This window comes from Olea europaea, chromosome 16 (genome assembly GCF_002742605.1).
Source record: "Olea europaea var. sylvestris chromosome 16, O_europaea_v1, whole genome shotgun sequence".
Classification (NCBI taxonomy): domain Eukaryota; kingdom Viridiplantae; phylum Streptophyta; class Magnoliopsida; order Lamiales; family Oleaceae; genus Olea; species Olea europaea.
This window is the reverse complement of record NC_036252.1, coordinates 15,309,731-15,330,111: the sequence shown is the minus strand read 5'-3', so window position 1 is coordinate 15,330,111 and position 20,381 is coordinate 15,309,731. Positions and strand designations below refer to the sequence as shown.

Sequence of the window (20,381 nt, the reverse complement as noted above, 5' to 3'; positions counted from 1 at the left end):
CAGAGGTGGACTCTTAAGTATGAATCTATAGTAGCAATGATGGCAAATTGGAGTGGGCAAAAGGGAGAGCCTAAGGACAAATAGAAGGTTAGATCCTCTGTACAATCAACAATCAGTGAAGGAATATTTACACTGAAAATAGGAGTAACACCGGAAGGCAAGGGTGGAAAGAATAACTGGAGAGCAGGAGTTAAGATACCCAAGATCGATTTTCCATATTTCAGTGAAAAAGCCCTAGGAAGTGGTTGCAAAAGGCACAAAAGTATTTTCAAATCCACCAGGTTCCTGATGAATTTAGAAGGGGAATTTGGCCAGATGACCCACTTGGACAATGATTTTGGACAAATAGCCTTTGACCATCAATAAAATGGAATTAAAAAATTTAAAATGTTTTAATTGATAAAATAACAAAATTGTCCTTCAATTTATATCAAATTATTCACCCAACTTCTTTCATTTCACCTTCTTCTTTCTTCTTCCCTTTTCCTGTGAAACCTATTCCCCAAACTTAAATTCCAAACCCATCTTCTTCACCTTAATTTTCACTATATTTCAATATTACAAAAAACTTTTCTTTGACTCTAGTTTATTTCACATTACTTTACTCTCTCTTTGGTACAAGTTAAGACAACAAAAAAGGTAATTTTTTCTACGATTTTTTTTTCTTTTTTGTTATTTTAAAATGTGATTTTGTGCTTCCATTACTATAGTTTTATAATAAAAATTTGTAAAAATTGCATTTTTTTTATGATTTCGTGATTTATTTGTATATTTAGTTTAGTTTTAGCTGAGTTTTTTTAATGTGAATGGATTTTTGATACATTTGGGGTTTTGAAGATGATGGGTTAAAAAAAATTCATTTACTGGCATTGCTATAAATCGAAATTGTGATATGTAAATGTGCTTGTTCTTTGATATGCCTTGAAACTTAGAGAGTTGCATTAAGAATAATTTGATTTAAATAATTCGGCATTTTTAGGAAAATTCTTTATATTATGTTTTACTGTAATTCCTATTTTATGTGAGTTCTATTATTAAACTTTACACTTGTTGATTTCAGAATTTTTTCATATTATATTTTGCCTATTTTTACCACAGTACCCTTATTTGTAGATTGGAACTTCACCTACTAAATAATGTATATAAGTTTGCAATTTAAAAGGTTGTGTTTCCCCTTGACTTTATTGAATCATTTTATTCTTTAGTTGCGTAAACGTTGTATCATTACGCCTACATTGATTATTACTTGATTTGACTTTGATTTACCTGTTGTTCCAAGAAAGAGAACTAGCATTGAAATCGTTTAAAAGTGGAAACACACTAATTTTCGTTGTGACAGATATGGCAGGTCATGGCCTTGATATTCCCTACATTGCTCACGTATCAACAAAGCCACCAGCTGATTTGATAAGCCAATCAAGAGGTACCCATTGGCTAATTTGGTTTACAAGTCGAGCTCCATATAGAGGTAAAAGTAGACGTGGTGTGGGCATTTTGGTGGTCGTGATTTTAGAAGTGATAACTCTTATACTCGGAGTGGGGAAAGCACATATTAGTACAGTGGTAGTGGTTGAAATAATGTTAATTATAGTGGTGGGGGGGTATGATTCTAGTGTAACTAGAGCTTAGGATTAGCGTTTTATAGTACCCCTCAAAATTATTTTGTTTCAATGTATATATATTTTTCACTTGAGTTTGAGAATTTTGATATTTTGAAGAATGTAAAAAAGTTGTAGATTACATTTGAAAATGTGCATATCAATAGGATGACTTTATGCCAGGGGATGAATATTTTTTGTAGGATATGTTTGTCTTTTGTTAAATATTGACGTGTATCTTTATTGTGTTATGTCTCAAAAAAAGACATAAGTGTCATTTCTGGACTTATAAGTGTATATGAGAACGGCACAAGTGACATTGCATAAATTATAAACTTTCATTAAAACAATACAAGTGTTGTTGTTGGACTTATATAAGTATCTATGAGGGTGGAACAAATGTCGTTACAAGCAAATGGGTTAACTTAGTTCAATACTCCATATTCTATGTCACATGATCTAGTTTTCTTGCATAATTTAGAGATCTAGTGCTTGAGGATGAAAGGTCATTGAGAACGATACTTGTGTCGTTACTAAGATGAAAAATTCTAAAAGAATGGCACAAGTGTTGTTTAGAGGATGAAAAGGTCATTGAGAATGACACTTGTGTCGTTACTGATCTTGAAAAGATATAGAGAACAACACAACTGCCGTTATAGTGACAAACTTAATAACGAGTATGACAAAAGCGACGATAATGTTCATATAACTCAAGATAGGGAGAACGACACAAGTAGCGTTATAAAGACAAAAACATGTTCATAAGAACGGCACAAGTGTCGTTACTGCTTATAAAACGACTCTTGTGCCGTTACTGGATTGAGATAAAACATTAAAACGGTGTAACTGTCGTTATGTTTAAACTAGTCGCTATCACGTGCGCTGCACGAATTTTGTATTTATTATATTTTTATTAGTGTATGAATTTTGATTTTTTTGGAAAGTTTTAGAAGCAATATCTAAAAATATTTTCATAATATAAGAAAATAATTATAAATTATTTTTAAAATTGTATAGCAGTATGTTATCTAAAAAAATATGCTTGTATATTTCATGTTTGAATAAGAAATATACAAACTATTTTGTTTGTATTCTTTGATAGTGTTGATATGATTGAATTGAATGTGAAGATTATATTTTTAAATTTTATACATTTATAACAAATTATAAATCCATATTTGCAGTTTACCGTATATGTTGCCTACCGTATTTGTAGCATACTTACCGTATTTGCAATTTACCGTATTTACAGTCTACCGTATTTGCAAACAACTTACCGTATTTGCAGCCTACCGTATTTGCAAACAACTTACCGTATTTTTACATTACCGTATTTTCATCTTACCATATACGCTGCCTACCGTATTTACAGCTTACCGTATTTGCAAACAACTTACCATATTTTCACCTTACCATATATGTTGCCTACGGTATTTGCAACTTACCATATATGCTGCCTACCGAATTTGCAGTGTATTTTTATATAACGATTTTTGCACTTACAAATATCGAGAGTGCAGAACACCGTATATTCACTTACCAAACCGAATTTCAAAAAAAAATTCAGATTTTTATTTTTTCAATATAAGCATGAAATAAATATTTTTCAATAGAAGGTCCGATCTTTGAGGTCGACGCGGAGGAAATGAAGCGAAAAATGGGATAAATCAACAGAACGACATAAGTGTCGTTCTGTCAATAAACACGAGTTTGAACAGCCACGAGGTTTTCGGGCCCCCCTATATTCGAGAAGTTGAATTCATTTGAGTCCCGAGATGGACATGTCGCTCACATAATTTGGGAGATACCTTCATAACTTTGATTTTCTAACGAATGTGGATGGTGACTTGTGATTTCACTGAAATCCATACCAATTCTCCCGTTATCCGTCACGTAATCAATAATTCTGACTTTCTAAAGTTAGGATGTCCAATCTTTGAGTTTGACGCGTAGGAAATGAAGCAAAAAATGGGAGAAATCAACAGAACGACACAAGTGTTGTTAAACGACACTTGTGTCGTTCTGTCAATAAACACGAGTTTGAGCAGTCACGAGCCTTCCAGGCCCTTGTATTCGACAAGTTGAACTCGTTTGAGTCGCTAGGTAGACATGTCGATCACATAATTTGAGAGATACACTCATTACTTTGGTTTTCTAACGAATGTGGATGGTGACTTGTGATTTCAGCGAAATCCATGCCAATTCCCCATTATCCGATACGTAATCAATAATTCTGACTTTCTTAAATTAGGAGGTCCGATCTTTGAGGTCGACGCGGAGGAAATGAATTGAAAAATGGTAGAAATCAATAAAACGACACAAGTGTTGTTAAACGACACTTGTGTCGTTCTGTTAATAAACACGAGTTTGAGCAGTCACGAGCCTTCCAGGCCCTTGTATTCGACAAGTTGAACTCATTTGAGTCGCGAGATGGACATGTAGATTTGAGTCCCGAGATGGACATGTCGCTCACATAATTTGGGAGATACTTTCATTACTTTGATTTTCTAACGAATGTAGATGGTGACTTGTGATTTCACTGAAATCCATCCCAATTCTACCGTTATCCGTCACGTAATCAATAATTCTGACTTTCTTAAGTTAGCAAGTGTTGTTAAACGACCCTTGTGTCGTTCTGTCAATAAACACGAGTTTGAGCAGTCACGAGCCTTCCAGGCCCTTGTATTCGACAAGTTGAACTCATTTGAGTCGCGAGATGGACATGTAGATTTGAGTCCCGAGATGGACATGTCGCTCACATAATTTGGGAGATACTTTCATTACTTTGATTTTCTAACGAATGTAGATGGTGACTTGTGATTTCACTGAAATCCATCCCAATTCTACCGTTATCCGTCACGTAATCAATAATTCTGACTTTCTTAAGTTAGCAAGTGTTGTTAAACGACCCTTGTGTCGTTCTGTCAATAAACACGAGTTTGAGCAGTCACGAGCCTTCCAGGCCCTTGTATTCGACAAGTTGAACTCATTTGAGTCGCGAGATGGACATGTAGATTTGAGTCCCGAGATGGACATGTCGCTCACATAATTTGGGAGATACTTTCATTACTTTGATTTTCTAACGAATGTAGATGGTGACTTGTGATTTCACTGAAATCCATCCCAATTCTACCGTTATCCGTCACGTAATCAATAATTCTGACTTTCTTAAGTTAGCAAGTGTTGTTAAACGACCCTTGTGTCGTTCTGTCAATAAACACGAGTTTGAGCAGTCACGAGCCTTCCAGGCCCTTGTATTCGACAAGTTGAACTCATTTGAGTCGCGAGATGGACATGTAGATTTGAGTCCCGAGATGGACATGTCGCTCACATAATTTGGGAGATACTTTCATTACTTTGATTTTCTAACGAATGTAGATGGTGACTTGTGATTTCACTGAAATCCATCCCAATTCTACCGTTATCCGTCACGTAATCAATAATTCTGACTTTCTTAAGTTAGGAGGTCCGATCTTTGTGGTCGACGCGGAGGAAAGGAATCGAAAAATGGTAGAAATCAACAGAACGACACAAGTGTTGTTAAAACACACTTGTGTCGTTCTGTTAATAAACACGAGTTTGAGCAGCCACGAGCATTCCAGGCCCTTGTATTCGACAAGTTGAACTCATTTGAGTTGTTAGGTAGATATGTCGATCACATAATTTGAGAGATACCCTCAATACTTTGGTTTGCTAACGAATGTGGATGGTAACTTGTGATTTCACCGAAATCCATGCCAATTTTTCATTATCCGATACGTAATCAATAATTCTGACTTTCTTAAGTTAGGAGGTCCGATCTTTGAGGTCGACGCAGAGGAAATGAAGTGAAAAATGAGATAAATCAACAGAACGACACAAGTGCTGTTAAACGGCACTTGTGTCGTTTTGTCAATAAACACGAGTTTGAGCTGTCACGAGCCTTCTGGACCCTTGTATTCGAGAAGTTGAACTCATTTGAGTTGCGAGATGGACATGTCGATCACATAATTTGAGAGATACCCTCATTAATTTGGTTTTCTAACGAATGTAGATGGTGACTTGTGATTTCACCGAAATCCATGCCAATTCCCCATTATCCGATACGTAATCAATAATTCTGACTTTCTTAAGTTAGGAGGTCCGATCTTTGAGGTCGACGCGGAGGAAAGGAATCGAAAAATGGTAGAAATCAACAGAACGACACAAGTGTTGTTAAACGACACTTGTGTCGTTCTGTTAATAAACACGAGTTTGAGCAGCCACGAGCATTCCAGGCCCTTGTATTCGACAAGTTGAACTCATTTGAGTCGCTAGGTAAACATGTCGATCACATAATTTGAGAGATACCCTCAATACTTTGGTTTGCTAACGAATGTGAATGGTAACTAGTGATTTCACCGAAATCCATGCCAATTCTCCATTATCCGATACGTAATCAATAGTTCTGATTTTTTTTTAAGTTAGGAGGTCCGATCTTTGAGGTCGACGCAGAGGAAATGAAGTGAAAAATGAGATAAATCAATAGAACGACACAAGTACTGTTAAACGGCACTTGTGTCGTTTTGTCAATAAACACGAGTTTCAGCTGTCACGAGCCTTCCGGGCCCCTGTATTCGAGAAGTTGAACTCATTTGAGTCGCGAGATGGACATGTAGCTCACATAATTTGGGAGATACCCTCATTACTTTGGTTTTATAACGAATGTGGATAGTGATTTGTGATTTCAGTGAAATCCATGTCAATTCCTCCGTTATCCGTCACGTAATTAATAATTCTGACTTTCTTAAGTTAGGAGGTCCAATCTTTGAAGTCAACGAGGAGGAAATGAAGCGAAAAATGGGAGAAATCAACAGAATGACACAAGTGCTGTTAAACGGCACTTGTGTCGTTCTGTTAATAAACACGAGTTTGAGCAGTCACGAGCCTTTCGGGCCCCTGTATTCGAGAACTTGAACTTATTTGAGTCGCGAGATCGACATGTCGCTCACATAATTTGGGAGATACCCTCATTGCTTTGGTTTTCTAACGAATGTGAATGGTTACTTGTGATTTCACCGAAATCCATGCCAATTCTCTCATTATCCGTCACATAATCAATAATTCTGACTTTCTTAAGTTAGGAGATCCGATCTTTGAGGTCGATGTGCGGATGAAATGAAGGAAAAAATGAGATAAATCGACAGAACGACACAAGTGCCGTTAAACGGCACTTGTGTCGTTCTGTCAATAAACACGAGTTTGAGTAGCCACGAGCCTTCTGGACCCCTATATTCGAGAAGTTGAACTCATACGAGTGGCGAGATGTACATGTTGCTCACATAATTTGGGAGATACCCTCATTACTTTAGTTTTCTAATGAATGTGGATGGTGACTTGTGATTTCACCAACGCGATATCTACAATCTATGCCAATTCTTCTGTTATTTGTTACGTAATTAATAATTTTGACTTTCTTAAGTTAGGAGGCCCGATCCTTTAAGGTCGATGCGGTGAAAATAAAGCGAAATATAGGAGAAACCAACAGAACAACATAGATGCCATTAAATGTCACTTGTGTCGTTCTGTCGATAAACAAGAGTATGAGTTGTCACACGCCTTCCAGACCTCGATATTCCATAATTTGAACTCATGTAATTTGCGAAATGGACATGCCGCTCACATAATTTGAAAGATACTCTCATTGCTTGGACAACATGAAAAATGAGAACAACACTAGTGATGTTACTGTTATGAAAACAGCACAAGTGTCGTTACTTATGTAAACACGATACGAATAATTGATAACTTGTATATTTAAAAATAAATTGTTACTAGATCAATGATATTTAATATCTAAACATCATTTCTATATTTTTTAGGTAAAATACTCGAAATGGTACCGTGATATTTTGTTATAACAAAAAATAAATATCTATCATTATGACTTCATCGATTCAAGTATATATTAAAATAATATGAAAATAGTTACAATATTTAAATTATCAAAGTAACCACAATATATTATCAATAAGAGACAGATCATAACAGATAATGATTGTACTGTCACTTTACATGGAGGATAACGACTGTAGTGTCGTTCTACACTACAGATAACGAATGGACTGTCGTTTCCAATCGTTATCATCCAATAATTGCGGACGATACAAATATACACCAAATGAGAAAATAAAATCAATTAAAATATCATTTTATACTATATTAAACAATAAAAGTACCAATGTAAATGAGATTTCTAAAAATACCTTTCTTTTTTCTTTAAATATAGTGGAAATCTCAATGTAGATAATATAGATAATAAAATTCTTGTTCAAATGCTCACAATGTTGGAGAAGATAGAAGAAAAATACAATGAATATCAAGATTTTAGGGAAGAAATCACAGGAAAAACAGGTTAATGCATTTTGTAGATGAATTGAGGGATTTAATTAGATTGAAAGGGGTATTTGGGTATTTTCCATGATGAGGGTATTTTAGATATTTGACATTATTTGTTTATTGTATTTTATAAATGAATGCCATTTGACCAAGAAACATTGAAGGAAGGTTATTTTATCAAAATCATTGTTTGACTAGGCTTTTTTATCAAATCCCTCAATTTAGAATCAGTATTGCAGAAATGTACCTAAACGAAAGAGCTAATGTATGGTTCCATGGGTTTATTAATAGCAACCCCATGGCAGACTGGGATTTATTCTCAACAAAGATATGCAGACGGTTTGCTGAATCGACTGCAGAAGAAGTTATTGAAACCTTCAGTAAAATCAGATAGAAAGAAGTGTGGCTGAATATCAAGAATTATTTGAAGATCTAAAATCACAAGTTGTGCTTTCATTACCCCATCTCCCAGAATCATAATATATTTCGATATTTACCAGTGGGTTGAAAGAGGAGATCAAATCCATGGTTAAAATTGTGAAACCGACTTTTGCATCCCGAGCTTTTGAGATTGCTCTTTTCCAGGAAAACACTATTGTAGCCTAAAACAAAACTTCCAAATCCCAAACTAAGCCCACTTACCAAACCATATGGTCCAACATTCCCCCAAAACCTCTTGAAAATATTATTAAATACCCACATAACCCCACTAATGAACCCAGCAAAAAAAAATAAAAATAAAAATAATAAAAAACCTTCCATTGAAGTTCAAAACTATCACCCGTACTAACATTCAAACCAAGAGAAGGTTGGGTCCGTGCTTTAAGTGTGATGAAAAGTACACTCTAGGGCATATCTGCAAAAACAGGATGTTGAATTTCATGTTAGTAGATGATGAAGAGGCGGTGGAATCAAATGGGGAAGAGAAATGTAAACTGGAAATCTGTGAGAGGGAGGAAGAGGAGGAAGTCATGGAGATTTGTATCCATGTTCTTTCTGAGAGTATGAAACCTAAGACAATTAGGATACCAGGGCAAATAAAGAGGAGGACAGTAGCCATTCTCATTGATAGTGGAAGCACTCATAGCTTCATCAATGAGAAACTAATACAGGAGTTAAGGTGTAAAGTGGAAGTTACTTTTCCTATGCAGTAACTGTGGCAAATGGAGATAAATTGAATGGTAGTGCAATATGCAACCCACTTACTGGACCATACAGGGATTGGAGTGTCAATTCCAATTGAGAGTGTTGAAGTTGGGGGGACAGTGACATAGTATTAGGAGTGGATTGGTTGAGCCAATTTAACCTAGTCATGTTTGATTTTGTACAAAGCATCATTAGATTTTGCTACAAAGGAATGGAGGTTGAGTTGGATAGCGAATTGGGAAAAGAAGAATTTATAATGATGGAAAGGGAACAAATGGCTCGATGGATTTAGAGGCAATCATATGGAATCATGGCTCAAATCTATTCACTTAACGAAGTCGACGAAGAATCATATCCTGAGGTGATACATGACATCATTGAACATTACCCAGAAGTATTTGAAGAGCCAAAGGATATGCCACCACCTAGGTTCAATGACCATAAAATTTCACTTAAGGAAGGGGCTCAACCTTTCAGAATAGGGCCCTATAAGTGCCCATACATACAAAAGACAGAAATGGAGAAGATGGTAAAGGAGATGTTGGAAACTGGGATCATCCAACCAAGTAATAGCTCTTATGCCTCCCGTGTTATTAATTAAAAAGAAGGACAGAACATGGAGATTCTGCATGGATTATAGGCAACTAAATAGCCTCACTATCAAGGATAAATATCCCATGCCTTTAATTGATGAGTTGATTGATGAATTGCAGGGTTCTAAATGGTTTTCTAAGTTGACCAGACGGCTGGATATCATAAAATCAGAGTAACTAAATCTGACATTCATAAGATAGCATTTAAGATACGCCAAGGCCTGTATGAGTTCAAGGTTATGCCATTTGGACTCACAAATATCCCAACCACATTCCAATGTTTGATGAATGAAGTTTTTGGGGAGCATTTGAGGAAGTTTGTGTTAGTTTTCTTTGATGACATACTAGTCTATAGCCCTAATGTGAGTTTCCATTGTAGACACTTATCTAGAGCATTGAAACTTTGGAGAAGCATAAGCTATATGCTAAGTGGACTAAATGGTCATTTGGCCAGTCCAAGGCGGAATATTTGGGTCATATTATATCGATAGCAAGGATGACAGCAGATCCAACAAAAATTAGTGCCATGCAACAGTGGCCTAAGCCTATTAACATCAAGCAACTAAGGGGGATTCCTAGAATTGATGGGATATTATAGAAAGTTTGTTAAAGGTTATGGAGTCCTTACGAGACCTTTGACTGATCTATTGAAGGTTGATAACTTCAAATGGGATGAGGCGACATACATGGCTTTCCAGAAGTTGAAATCGGCAATGTGTAACACCCCGGTTTTAGCATTACCATATTTTAATCAAACTTTTATTACTGAAACTGATGCTTGCCATGGAGGTATGGGAGCTATCTTAATGCAAAATAGAAGACCAATTGCCTACTTCAGTAAAGGAATCTGCGATGAGAAATTAGGGATGTCCATCTACGAGAATGAGCTTCTAGCACTAGTTACTGCAGTGGGGAAGTTGAGACATTATTTGGAAGGGCACCATTTTATCATCAAGACAGACCATCAATCCTTAAGGTACTTACTGGAACAGCGGATAACTACACCTATCCAACAAAAATGGTTGACTAAAATATTAGGCCTCAGCTATGAGATTCAATACAGGAAAGGGGTGGATAACGTGTTAGCTGATGCGCTATCCAAAAGGGAGGAATCATCAGTTGAAGTGGCAGCAATTTCTTATGTAACACCCATCTGGATAGTGGAGTAATAGACAGCTACAAAGATGATGAGGTGGTTGCAAATCAGATTAAGGAATTGCTAGTCAAGCCTAATGAAGACTCTGAATTTTCATATGGTAATGGGTTACTCAAATTTAAAGGTAAGAAGTTATATGTGGGAACTGGTCAGATTAGGGCCAAGTTGATTCAAAACATCCATTCTTCCCAAAATGGAGGTCACTTTGGTATTTAGGCTAGTGTATTCGAGGCTAAACAACACTTCAATTGGCCGAGGATGATTAGAGATACCAAGAGGGAAAGACTTCAATGTGATGTCTATCAAAGATGCAAAGTGAAACATGTTCCTTACCTTGGTTTGTTATAACCTCTGCTTGAACCACAGTATTCATGGAGTCACATATCCGTGAATTTTATCAAAGGCCTACCCTCTTCAAAAGGAAAATCAATTATTCTGGTCGTGGTGGATCGGTTCACTAAGTATAGGCATTTCATTGCCTTGTCTCATCCCTTTTTTGGTAGCACAGTAGCTAAACTCTTCCTTGATAACACATATAAGCTCCATGGAATGCCTCAAAGTATTGTGTCAGACAAAGACAAGATTTTCACTAGTGGGTTTTGGCAAGAGCTATTCAAATTGATGGGAACTAACCTACACCTGAGTTCTGCATACCATCCATAGATAGATGGACAAACTGATAGGCTTAACTAGTGTTTGAAAATGTACTTGAGGTGCGCGACATTTCACCAACCTAGGAAGCGGATTGACTGGTTATCCCTGGTCGAACAGTGGTACAATACTACTCACCACACAGCAATTAAAATGAGTCCTTTTGAAGCCCTATATGGTATTAAACCACCCCATTTGGCACTGGACCCTTATCAGCAAACCAATGTGGTTGCGGTAAAAGAACTAGTGCAAGAGAGACATCAAATGGACTTTCATCTAAAGGAGTACCCTGCCCAAGCTCGAACAAAGATGAAATTCTATGCTGACGAGCACAGGGTGGAAAGGGAGTTTAAGTGGGTGATTGGGTGTATTTGAAGTTAGATCCTTATAAGCAACATTCGGTTATAGCAAGGACCAACCAGAAGCTGGCTATCAAATACTATGGACCTTACCAAATCACCAGAAAGGTTGACCAGGTAGCGTATGAACTGGCCTTACCCCCTACTTTGAAAATACACCCAGTACTCCATGTATCCTTGCTTAAGAAAAGATAAGAGAACATGAAGTGCCTATCTTGTTACTACCAGAGGGCAGAGAACAGGAAACAATCCACAGGTAACCCATAACAGTGTTGCAAACTAGAATTATCAAGAGAAATAACCAGGCAGTGACACAGTGGCTGATTTAGTGGAGAGGCTACGATAAGAATGAAGCTACATGGGAAGACGCAGCTGCAACTCGGGACCAGTTTCTCTATTTCAACCTTAGGGACAAGGTCATTTTGAGGGGGAGATATGTCATGATGATGATGAAGAACTCATCTCACCTACAGACCAAGAGGAACAGATCGTACCAGTAAAGTGGGGAAAGAAGAAAGGAATGAGTAAATGGAAGTATCGGTGATTCAAATTAGGAAACGACATCGTTTGATTTTATATTGTAATACGTTTTTTGTTAAGGAAACACCTCTTTTACTTTACTTAGCTGAGGGAGGGAATGAATGGTAAGAGTTGGATGTTGTTAGGCTCTCTCTCTCTCTCTCTCTCTCTCTCTCGCGTAATTCCAACTCATTCAAGCAAATATTTACAGTCTGGGTTATTGAACCCAACTGAGTTATTCCAATACTGTGTTGGATTTAAGCATATTTGGGTGGTTTTGGTTGAAGTTGTTCCAACCATTACATTTTCTCATTTGTTATCATGAACATAGCCGGTCTTGGGCTAAGGCATTTGAGGCCTACGCCTCAGGCCCAAAACCAAAGGGGGCCTAATTTTGGCCCCCTTTTTGTTTCCTTTTTTTTTTTTTTTTTTTTTTTTTTAAAGGGTTTAGAGAGTTAAAGGCAAAATTGATTTTTCATTTGTTTTTTCTCATGCCTATGATAGTGCGACTGAAGATCCAATTTAATTTCATCAAGACAAGGTCACAAATTTTTTGGGACAGTTCTAAAGTCTGTATGTAATTTTAATTTTGTATTGTTTTCTGTAAATTTGTAATGCTCAAATTTTTGCGTCAATAATCGAAAATGTCATTGGATGTGCAAAATGAGAAATGGGAATTTGTTTAACATATCTTGATCTAAGAATGTGTGTCCTACTTGAACTTGCATCACATTTGATATCTATTTATTATTTAGCGTCCTTGACTGGCATAATGCAATAGAGTATTGTGTAATGATGAAATTTTTATTTCAGACTTATAAATTGTGGCGATAGAATTCTCAAAAGTGTGATTCCATAATTTTCATCGAAATTTTTCTTCTCAATTCAGCAATGACTTGCCCTAGCTTGTTATTGAATATGTTGAAAATGTTTGAAGTCTTGTCAGCTTATATAATGGTGGCAAAGTTGGCTTATATGATTGGTTATTTTATGATCAACAATTGCATAGACGTATGTAGTAACTATATTGAAAACTCTAATTGTGAGATAATTGAGATATTTCGTAATTGTCTTTTAGGTTAATCATTGGGCATTAGGTTGCATAATATACCGTTGAAATAATATATTTGTTTGTTGTTTTAATGTTAAGTTTTAAGTTAGTAATAAGATGCAAGATATGCTGTTGAATTTCGCATTTACGTTGATTTCGTCGCGGCCCAATTTATAGACTTCACCTCGGGTCCTGACGATTACAGGACCGGCCCTGATCATGAAGAAATTTGCTTGTTTCATTGAATTGTAAAATTGTCAATTGATGACTTTGCTTAACATGAAGAATAAACTTCGCCTGCCTCTGACCAAATTGAGCATGGCCAAGCTCTAATTGTGACCTACTGTCAACTCTAATCGGCCAGACAAGTGAACGGAGAGTGAATCGACTCTTTCTGGTGGACTTGAGCACCTATTTCTTCAGAGTTCTGAAATAGTTTATTTTTTAATTTATTTAGAAACTCTGTGTGTGTGTTGTATTTATGTATTATTATGAAAATGTATAGTTAAAATAGATTTTTTGAGCTCTCATTTGATGACAATTTTTCACTCAAAAAAATCAAATTTTGATAGTTATTTCATTATTTCAACCGTCTTTTTGACTTCTTTCACTTATAAGTGGAACCACTTTTCTCTTAATTTTCATGATCACTACCAAATAGAATAGAATATAATTATATGTATATCTAGAGAGAGAGAGAGACGCGCGCGCGCACACACTTACACTTGAACTAGATCTTTTGCTCTCTTGCGTAAAGATAAATTGACGAGTTCCAAAGAAAATTGAGTTTCTAAGGTAAGAAATGAAACTTCCTGACACACAAGATTTTTATAAGGGTAGTTATTACAAAATGTTCTTTAACTTTTAATGTATTATGCAAAACGTCCCTATATTTTATTTTTTTACGTCCTCCATGTTTTAACCTTTCATTACGAAAAATGTATTTTTCATCCAATTTCTCAATAAAAAATTGTCCACCTATTTCAATATTATTGTGCGAAACGTTCATACCTTTCATTTTTAACATTTTGTTGCGATCCATTTTTTCAATTGAAAGCTGTAAAACGATGAATATATCATCTTATTTAAATAAAACAATAAAAATAAAGAACAAATTGTAACTTTACTTCCAAATTTTTCTAAAAAGTACAAATAAATAATTAAAAATCACTTTTTTTTTAAAATTATTTATTTAAAATTTATTTGTATTTTTTCGCAATATAATGTGAAAATGAGAGTGAAAATATCAAAAAAATTGGAAGGTTTGAAATTTTTGCACAATAATATTAAAAAGTATGAACATTTTATGTTAAATATCATTTTAATAATTTATTTACACTCATTTGCAATTTTTTTTTATTTTAAATAGAAATATAATTGCAAAATGGTTAATTTTTCTTTTCTTTATTTACTACATTTTACATTTTTATTAGAAAATTGGATGGGGAAAAAAAATTCCACAATTAAATGTAAAAATAGGGGTACAAAAATGTCAAAAAAATTAAAGATACGGACGTTACGTATTGTACAAAAACATTGAAAAATAAGAATATTTTGTGCCAATTCCACATTATTATAATATGTTTAAATTATAAATACATGAAAATAAATAATAAAGAAATATATAGTTTTTATAAATCTCACGAGATATATGAGTAAAATTGTTTGAACTATTTATCAATCAAATAAGTGCCCAACAAGCACTAATAGTTTATGTTTCATTTGCGTGTCTAGTTTTTGGATAAATGCGGTGTATTCCCAATATTATATTCATCAGATATAGGTTACCAGAGAACCCGATGATGATGATGTATTTCCAATACTAAATTCATCAGATACAGCTCACCAGAGAACCCAATAATAATAATAATAATAATAATAATAATAATAAACTTCATCTGCATAACAATCACTCTAGTCAATAAGTTTCAATTCAGGAACAAGGAAAGGCAAAATGAAAACAAAAAATTCAAGCTCAACCATCTCAACCATTTTGGAACTGTATTGCCTCTATCGCCACACAAAGCATAAACATTTTAGAGTCTATACTGTATATAGATACAAAATAGTATTTAAATAGAAAAATACATCTTCTAACCATTTCATGGGTTCATTTTTATAATTCTTTTTTTTTCTCTCTCTGTTGGGTAAAGTTAAAAAGGGTTTTGATCATCAAAATTTCAATTCAAGCAGTCTTTGAAGAAGCCATCTACTATCACCAGCTTCCCAGCCCTACATCGATGATGTGTCAATGGTGGTTTGGGGCGAAGAACTTGAAAATTGTTTCTGACATCTGTGAATAACTACTAAAGAAGAAACTTCCCAACAGTGTTATGCTGAATGGAAAATCTACAATAATGTTAATAAGTGTGATCGAATATACTCTGTCATCGGCTTATTTGATCAGATGCAGATATCTGTTTCCCAAAAATTCTTTCGACCGAGGGTCCCATATCATGGACAAACTTGACAGACTCTGAGAGCCGATGGAGTAAGTTTATCAAAGCAATCACTTCATTTCGTTGCAGCTGCAGATGAAAGCCAACAAAGTGGTCAGTCACAAACAACTTAAATGAGGTTTAAGTAAGAATAAGCATAGATCATATATTAAAGTAATTATGTTGCACATTCTCAAGTGTTAGGCACAAGTGAATTCAAGCCATAATCAAGAATTATGACTGAAACGTCAAAAAATGATGACGCAGTTGAGCTTTCAAGGGAATCCTTTTAGCATAGAGAACTTACAGTTTGACCTGAATGCTCCTGGCCATTGACGGAAAATAAAATTTTCAATGCAGTTCCGAGACCCAGAACCTGTAACTTTCCCCAAAGACGACACTTTTCACATCCCACGCAATCCATCAATGCGCTGCAATTTTTATAAGAGGAATTTGGAGCATCAAAACCACAGGATTCTGTAGATCAAAGAACGCAGATAAAAATGCACATATGAAACTGAAAATGGTCATAATTCACATCATGAAGCAGGGTCGATAAAATGCTTGAGTAAAAACATTAAGGGTCTGTTTGATTGCGAAGATGGAATTTGGGTAGAAAGAAAATGAATTCCAGGGAATTAAATTACCTAAAAATTGTTTTTCTGAGAATTGTAAATTATTGAGTTTGATTGGTATAATTTTCCACGTGGAAAATGTTGAAATAAAAGTGTTTTTTGGTGTTCGTTTGACTTTGTTTCACATGAAAATTGTCAATTTAAGGGATATTCACTTCTATCATTGTTCCTAGAATTTGTTCCCATTGCCAACAATTAAAAAAAAAAAAGATGGAAAACAAAAAACCACCTACCCCCTAGGAAAATAAAAGGTGGAAAATCACGTTTTAAGATGTTGTACCTAGAAATTCATAGAAAATCAATTCCCTGTAAAATTTTGTCAATCAAATGGGCTAAAAGTGAAAGTTGGAATTCGAATTCCAAGTTCCATGGAAAATTTCGTGCAATCAAACGGGGCCTAATAGAAAACCTTATGTTTCTGAACTGTCTCTGAGTTTGTTGCATCAGCTCAGGTCCACTTTGGCCTTTCCACAACTTAGCTTCATCAAATGGTTTTGGGCATGCATCTTGAAGTTTACTGTCATGCAGCAACTTCTTCATCATAAGCTTTGTATTCATGTCCTCCAAAGGATTACCAGTATCATAGTCAGCCTGTTCCAAGTAATCTGTCGCCTAGAAAGTATACAACGAAGAAATTTAAAAAACAGATAATTAAATGAACCACAATACAAGCTCCAAAGCTAATGGACTCACCTTTGTCACTGATCGCAGGACAAATAGAAAAGTGAAATATAAATTTCTGACACGATCTGGATATTTCAAAACCCGATCATACAGCAAGGAAAGATTTTGGCCCCACTGCGATAAGAACAAAAGGAAAATTCGTAGGATATAGGCAGATCAAATAGTGTAGTGCATAAATGCACGTGTATACTCACTTTATTTAGCAATCAACTATGAGACACAATAATTATGTTTCCAACCTGAATCCTGCTCAGACTGAATCAGATTCGAAAACCAAGTCCTTTATTCCAAGTCATCATATTATATAGATTAAGAAGTTACAGAGTCAAATCTTGCTAACAATTAATCTGGATAAAATAATCATCCTGTATCTGACATGAACATTCGTGTAGGACAAATTTCCAAAACATGGCATTCGCATAACATAAAACAAAAGCATACAAGTCAATTACAATAGACAATACCGTGTTTGTCTTTTCATCAATCAGGTAATCAGCGGCTATGTGGATTGAAATGGAGGAGTGAAGACCAGATATCAACTTGTACAATATTCTTTTCTCTTGGCACTCTCCAGATGGATCTACAGAGCATGTCAATTATCAGTAAGAAAACACAAGCCCACCCCAACAAACAAGCACAGAAAAAAAATGAGAAATGATTTCTACTCATGTAAGCAATAAGTAAACATAAAACTATAGGCAAATTAAACATTAGAAGATGGTTTCATCTGAAATTTTCCTTTATGCATGCCCTCTGCTAATTGCCCACCAGTTAATAATGAATGAACTTTATCCAGAGAAGTTAGCTAGGAAAGTACCTTGCTACAAACTTAAATAGTAATCAACTTTTCTTCCCTGTAGCATAAAAACTTAAAATAGAAGTTTGCCAATGTACGGATGAAGAACACAAATAGTAAGATATAAATCATAGGCTAGAACTAATCATCCATGGATAAAGTTAGAGCAGCTTCAGCCTCCAAACAAGATTTTCAATTACTTCTTTTAGGACAAGATGATCCCAACTCCATCCGTTTCATATAATCAGTTACAAAAAGACGACCCTTTCTTTTTCTCGTTCAATAACTTTAAGTCAGGTGGTATATGACTTACATTTGGGACAATTCTCTGTGTAAATAGCATCCCAGATTCTTCTAGCAGATGGACCGGTATAGCCAGTGTAGCGTTCAGGATTCAGTTGCAGATTTACATAGGTCATTTCATCTGTAATCAACAAAATCAAAAGCTGTTAATTCAAGATTAAAGCATATGAATCTCACATCATGACTAAAGAAATGAATGCGTCCTAAAGATAAAAGATTCGGACAAATTATTCCAATTGTGAAGGTGAGAAGCATGCAGACTAGAATTGGTGGACAGATAGGAAGAATAAAAAATACAAGTATGGGATCACTTCTACAAGGTATATATCGAGGGCTTTCAGATATAAAACGTTGCGTAAGTTGGGGCTGGGGGAGGGGGGGAGGGACTATATATAACAGTTAAAAAAGTAAAAAATGGGGAAAAGTAATAAGAAGCACCAGTATCTGTCTCATCATCATTTGTCCATGGATTGTCTTCCACTATCCAGCCTCGGAAAGCTTTAGTATCTATTGTACGATCAACAGTAGCTTCTGGCTTTCCTTCTTGACAGACAATATCATCTGATGAGTGGCTATGGGAAGAGGATTCCCTAAATGTTTTAGGAAACTCATTCTCTGGACATTCACATACGCTGCAGTCCCTCAAACGGCACATACCATCATCAGGCCAAAAAGGGCAATCACACCACAACTTGACCTATCGCAGTGAAAGAAAATCAGTCACCAGGAGAGACGTATATGGAATTTAAAACCATACAATATTCATATAGAACTTTGCGTACCTTAAAGTATCGTAAAAATGGATATTTCACAATCTCATGGAGCAATGGATACAACACGTCCTCATTAATCCGATCTACAGTCTCATAATCACAACAGCAATCCTCCACTATCCCATAATACTTAAGCCCTTGCTATATGCACAAACACATTTCTATGGATAAAGAAGGTGAAAATTGAAAACTTCTAAATAAAAATGGAAATCTAAGACTTGAAATTCAAGTCATCACTTGATCTAATATTTTCTCTTAAATTTTGAAAATTAATATATCGAAGCAACCATTAGGTCAAAAATGTTTTTAGTTAAATCAATTTGCAAAAAGAAGTTATTTATTTTATGAGCTGTTCCAAATTAGCAGGTTACAATTACATAGTATTTAATTAGCATTGTGAGAATGGAAATAAATAGAGTAATCTTTCCATAAAAAGATAATAAACTAGATTTCCAAAAATAAATAAATAAATAAATAAAATAAACCTAAAATCTCACAAATTTACAGCTCGAAACATAAATTGGTACAGAAATATCCGTTCCACGGATAGTCTAATTGTGAGAAAATTCATAAATTATTAAGTTACCTGAGAACAGTTACAGTTTCTGATGCGATTGAAGAGAGTGGTGTGGTGAAAATTTCTCGGAACGAATAATATAGCGAAGAGAAGAACAATGAGAGCGCCAATAATAATCCAAGTCCTCCAAGAGTTTAATCGAATTTTCTTCTTAGTTTCGGATTTAACCATCTGACTGAGACACCGGAAATTCTGTAAATTCGCCCTTCGATAGAAATGGATCGTGGAAGAAATCACTGATTATAAGAAAGAGTGCTGTGAAATGTGATTATAAATTTCAAACGTCTATTTGCTTTATTTATAATTGATCTTCGAACGAAGAGTAAAGTTGGAGAAACTAACGGCGGTCGTTTGCTGGTTTATTTTCGATCAATATTCGTATTCAAGAACCAGCGAAAACGAAACTTCCAGAAATATAGAAATTGATAGAGTTAATTTTTTCAATGATCATTGAATTTATATCTATGTCTTTGATTGTTCACCGAAATTTAAAATATAAAATTTTGTCCACAAAATTTTTAAAAATATTGGACATTACTCATTGACATAACTTTCATCTCAAATCTCTAACGGAATTAATGACACGGTTGACAGAATATTTATGTGGCGTCCCGTCACACCGTTAAATTTTGATATAGTTGAATGTTGGCCACTAAACTTTGAGGTGGTCGAATTTTAGCCACTGAACTTTGCTATAGTCGAACTTTGGCTATTAAACTTTGAATAACGTATTATATTGCTCAAT

General features: G+C 35.1%; 1 protein-coding gene across 1 annotated transcript; it reads right to left on the bottom strand.

The window, feature by feature from the left end:
* Positions 1-15,343: 15,343 nt before the first annotated feature.
* LOC111412244 (endoplasmic reticulum oxidoreductin-2-like) lies at positions 15,344-20,021 on the bottom strand. The gene is made up of 9 exons (XM_023043093.1): positions 19,646-20,021; positions 19,069-19,200; positions 18,725-18,983; positions 18,297-18,407; positions 17,652-17,767; positions 17,197-17,301; positions 16,913-17,115; positions 16,176-16,299; positions 15,344-15,958 (listed from the first exon to the last, which is right to left on the bottom strand). The coding sequence occupies exons 1-9, from the start codon at positions 19,805-19,807 to the stop codon at positions 15,818-15,820; spliced, it is 1,353 nt and encodes a 450-aa protein (XP_022898861.1). The 5' UTR covers positions 19,808-20,021; the 3' UTR covers positions 15,344-15,817.
* Between the last annotated feature and the right edge of the window lie 360 nt (positions 20,022-20,381).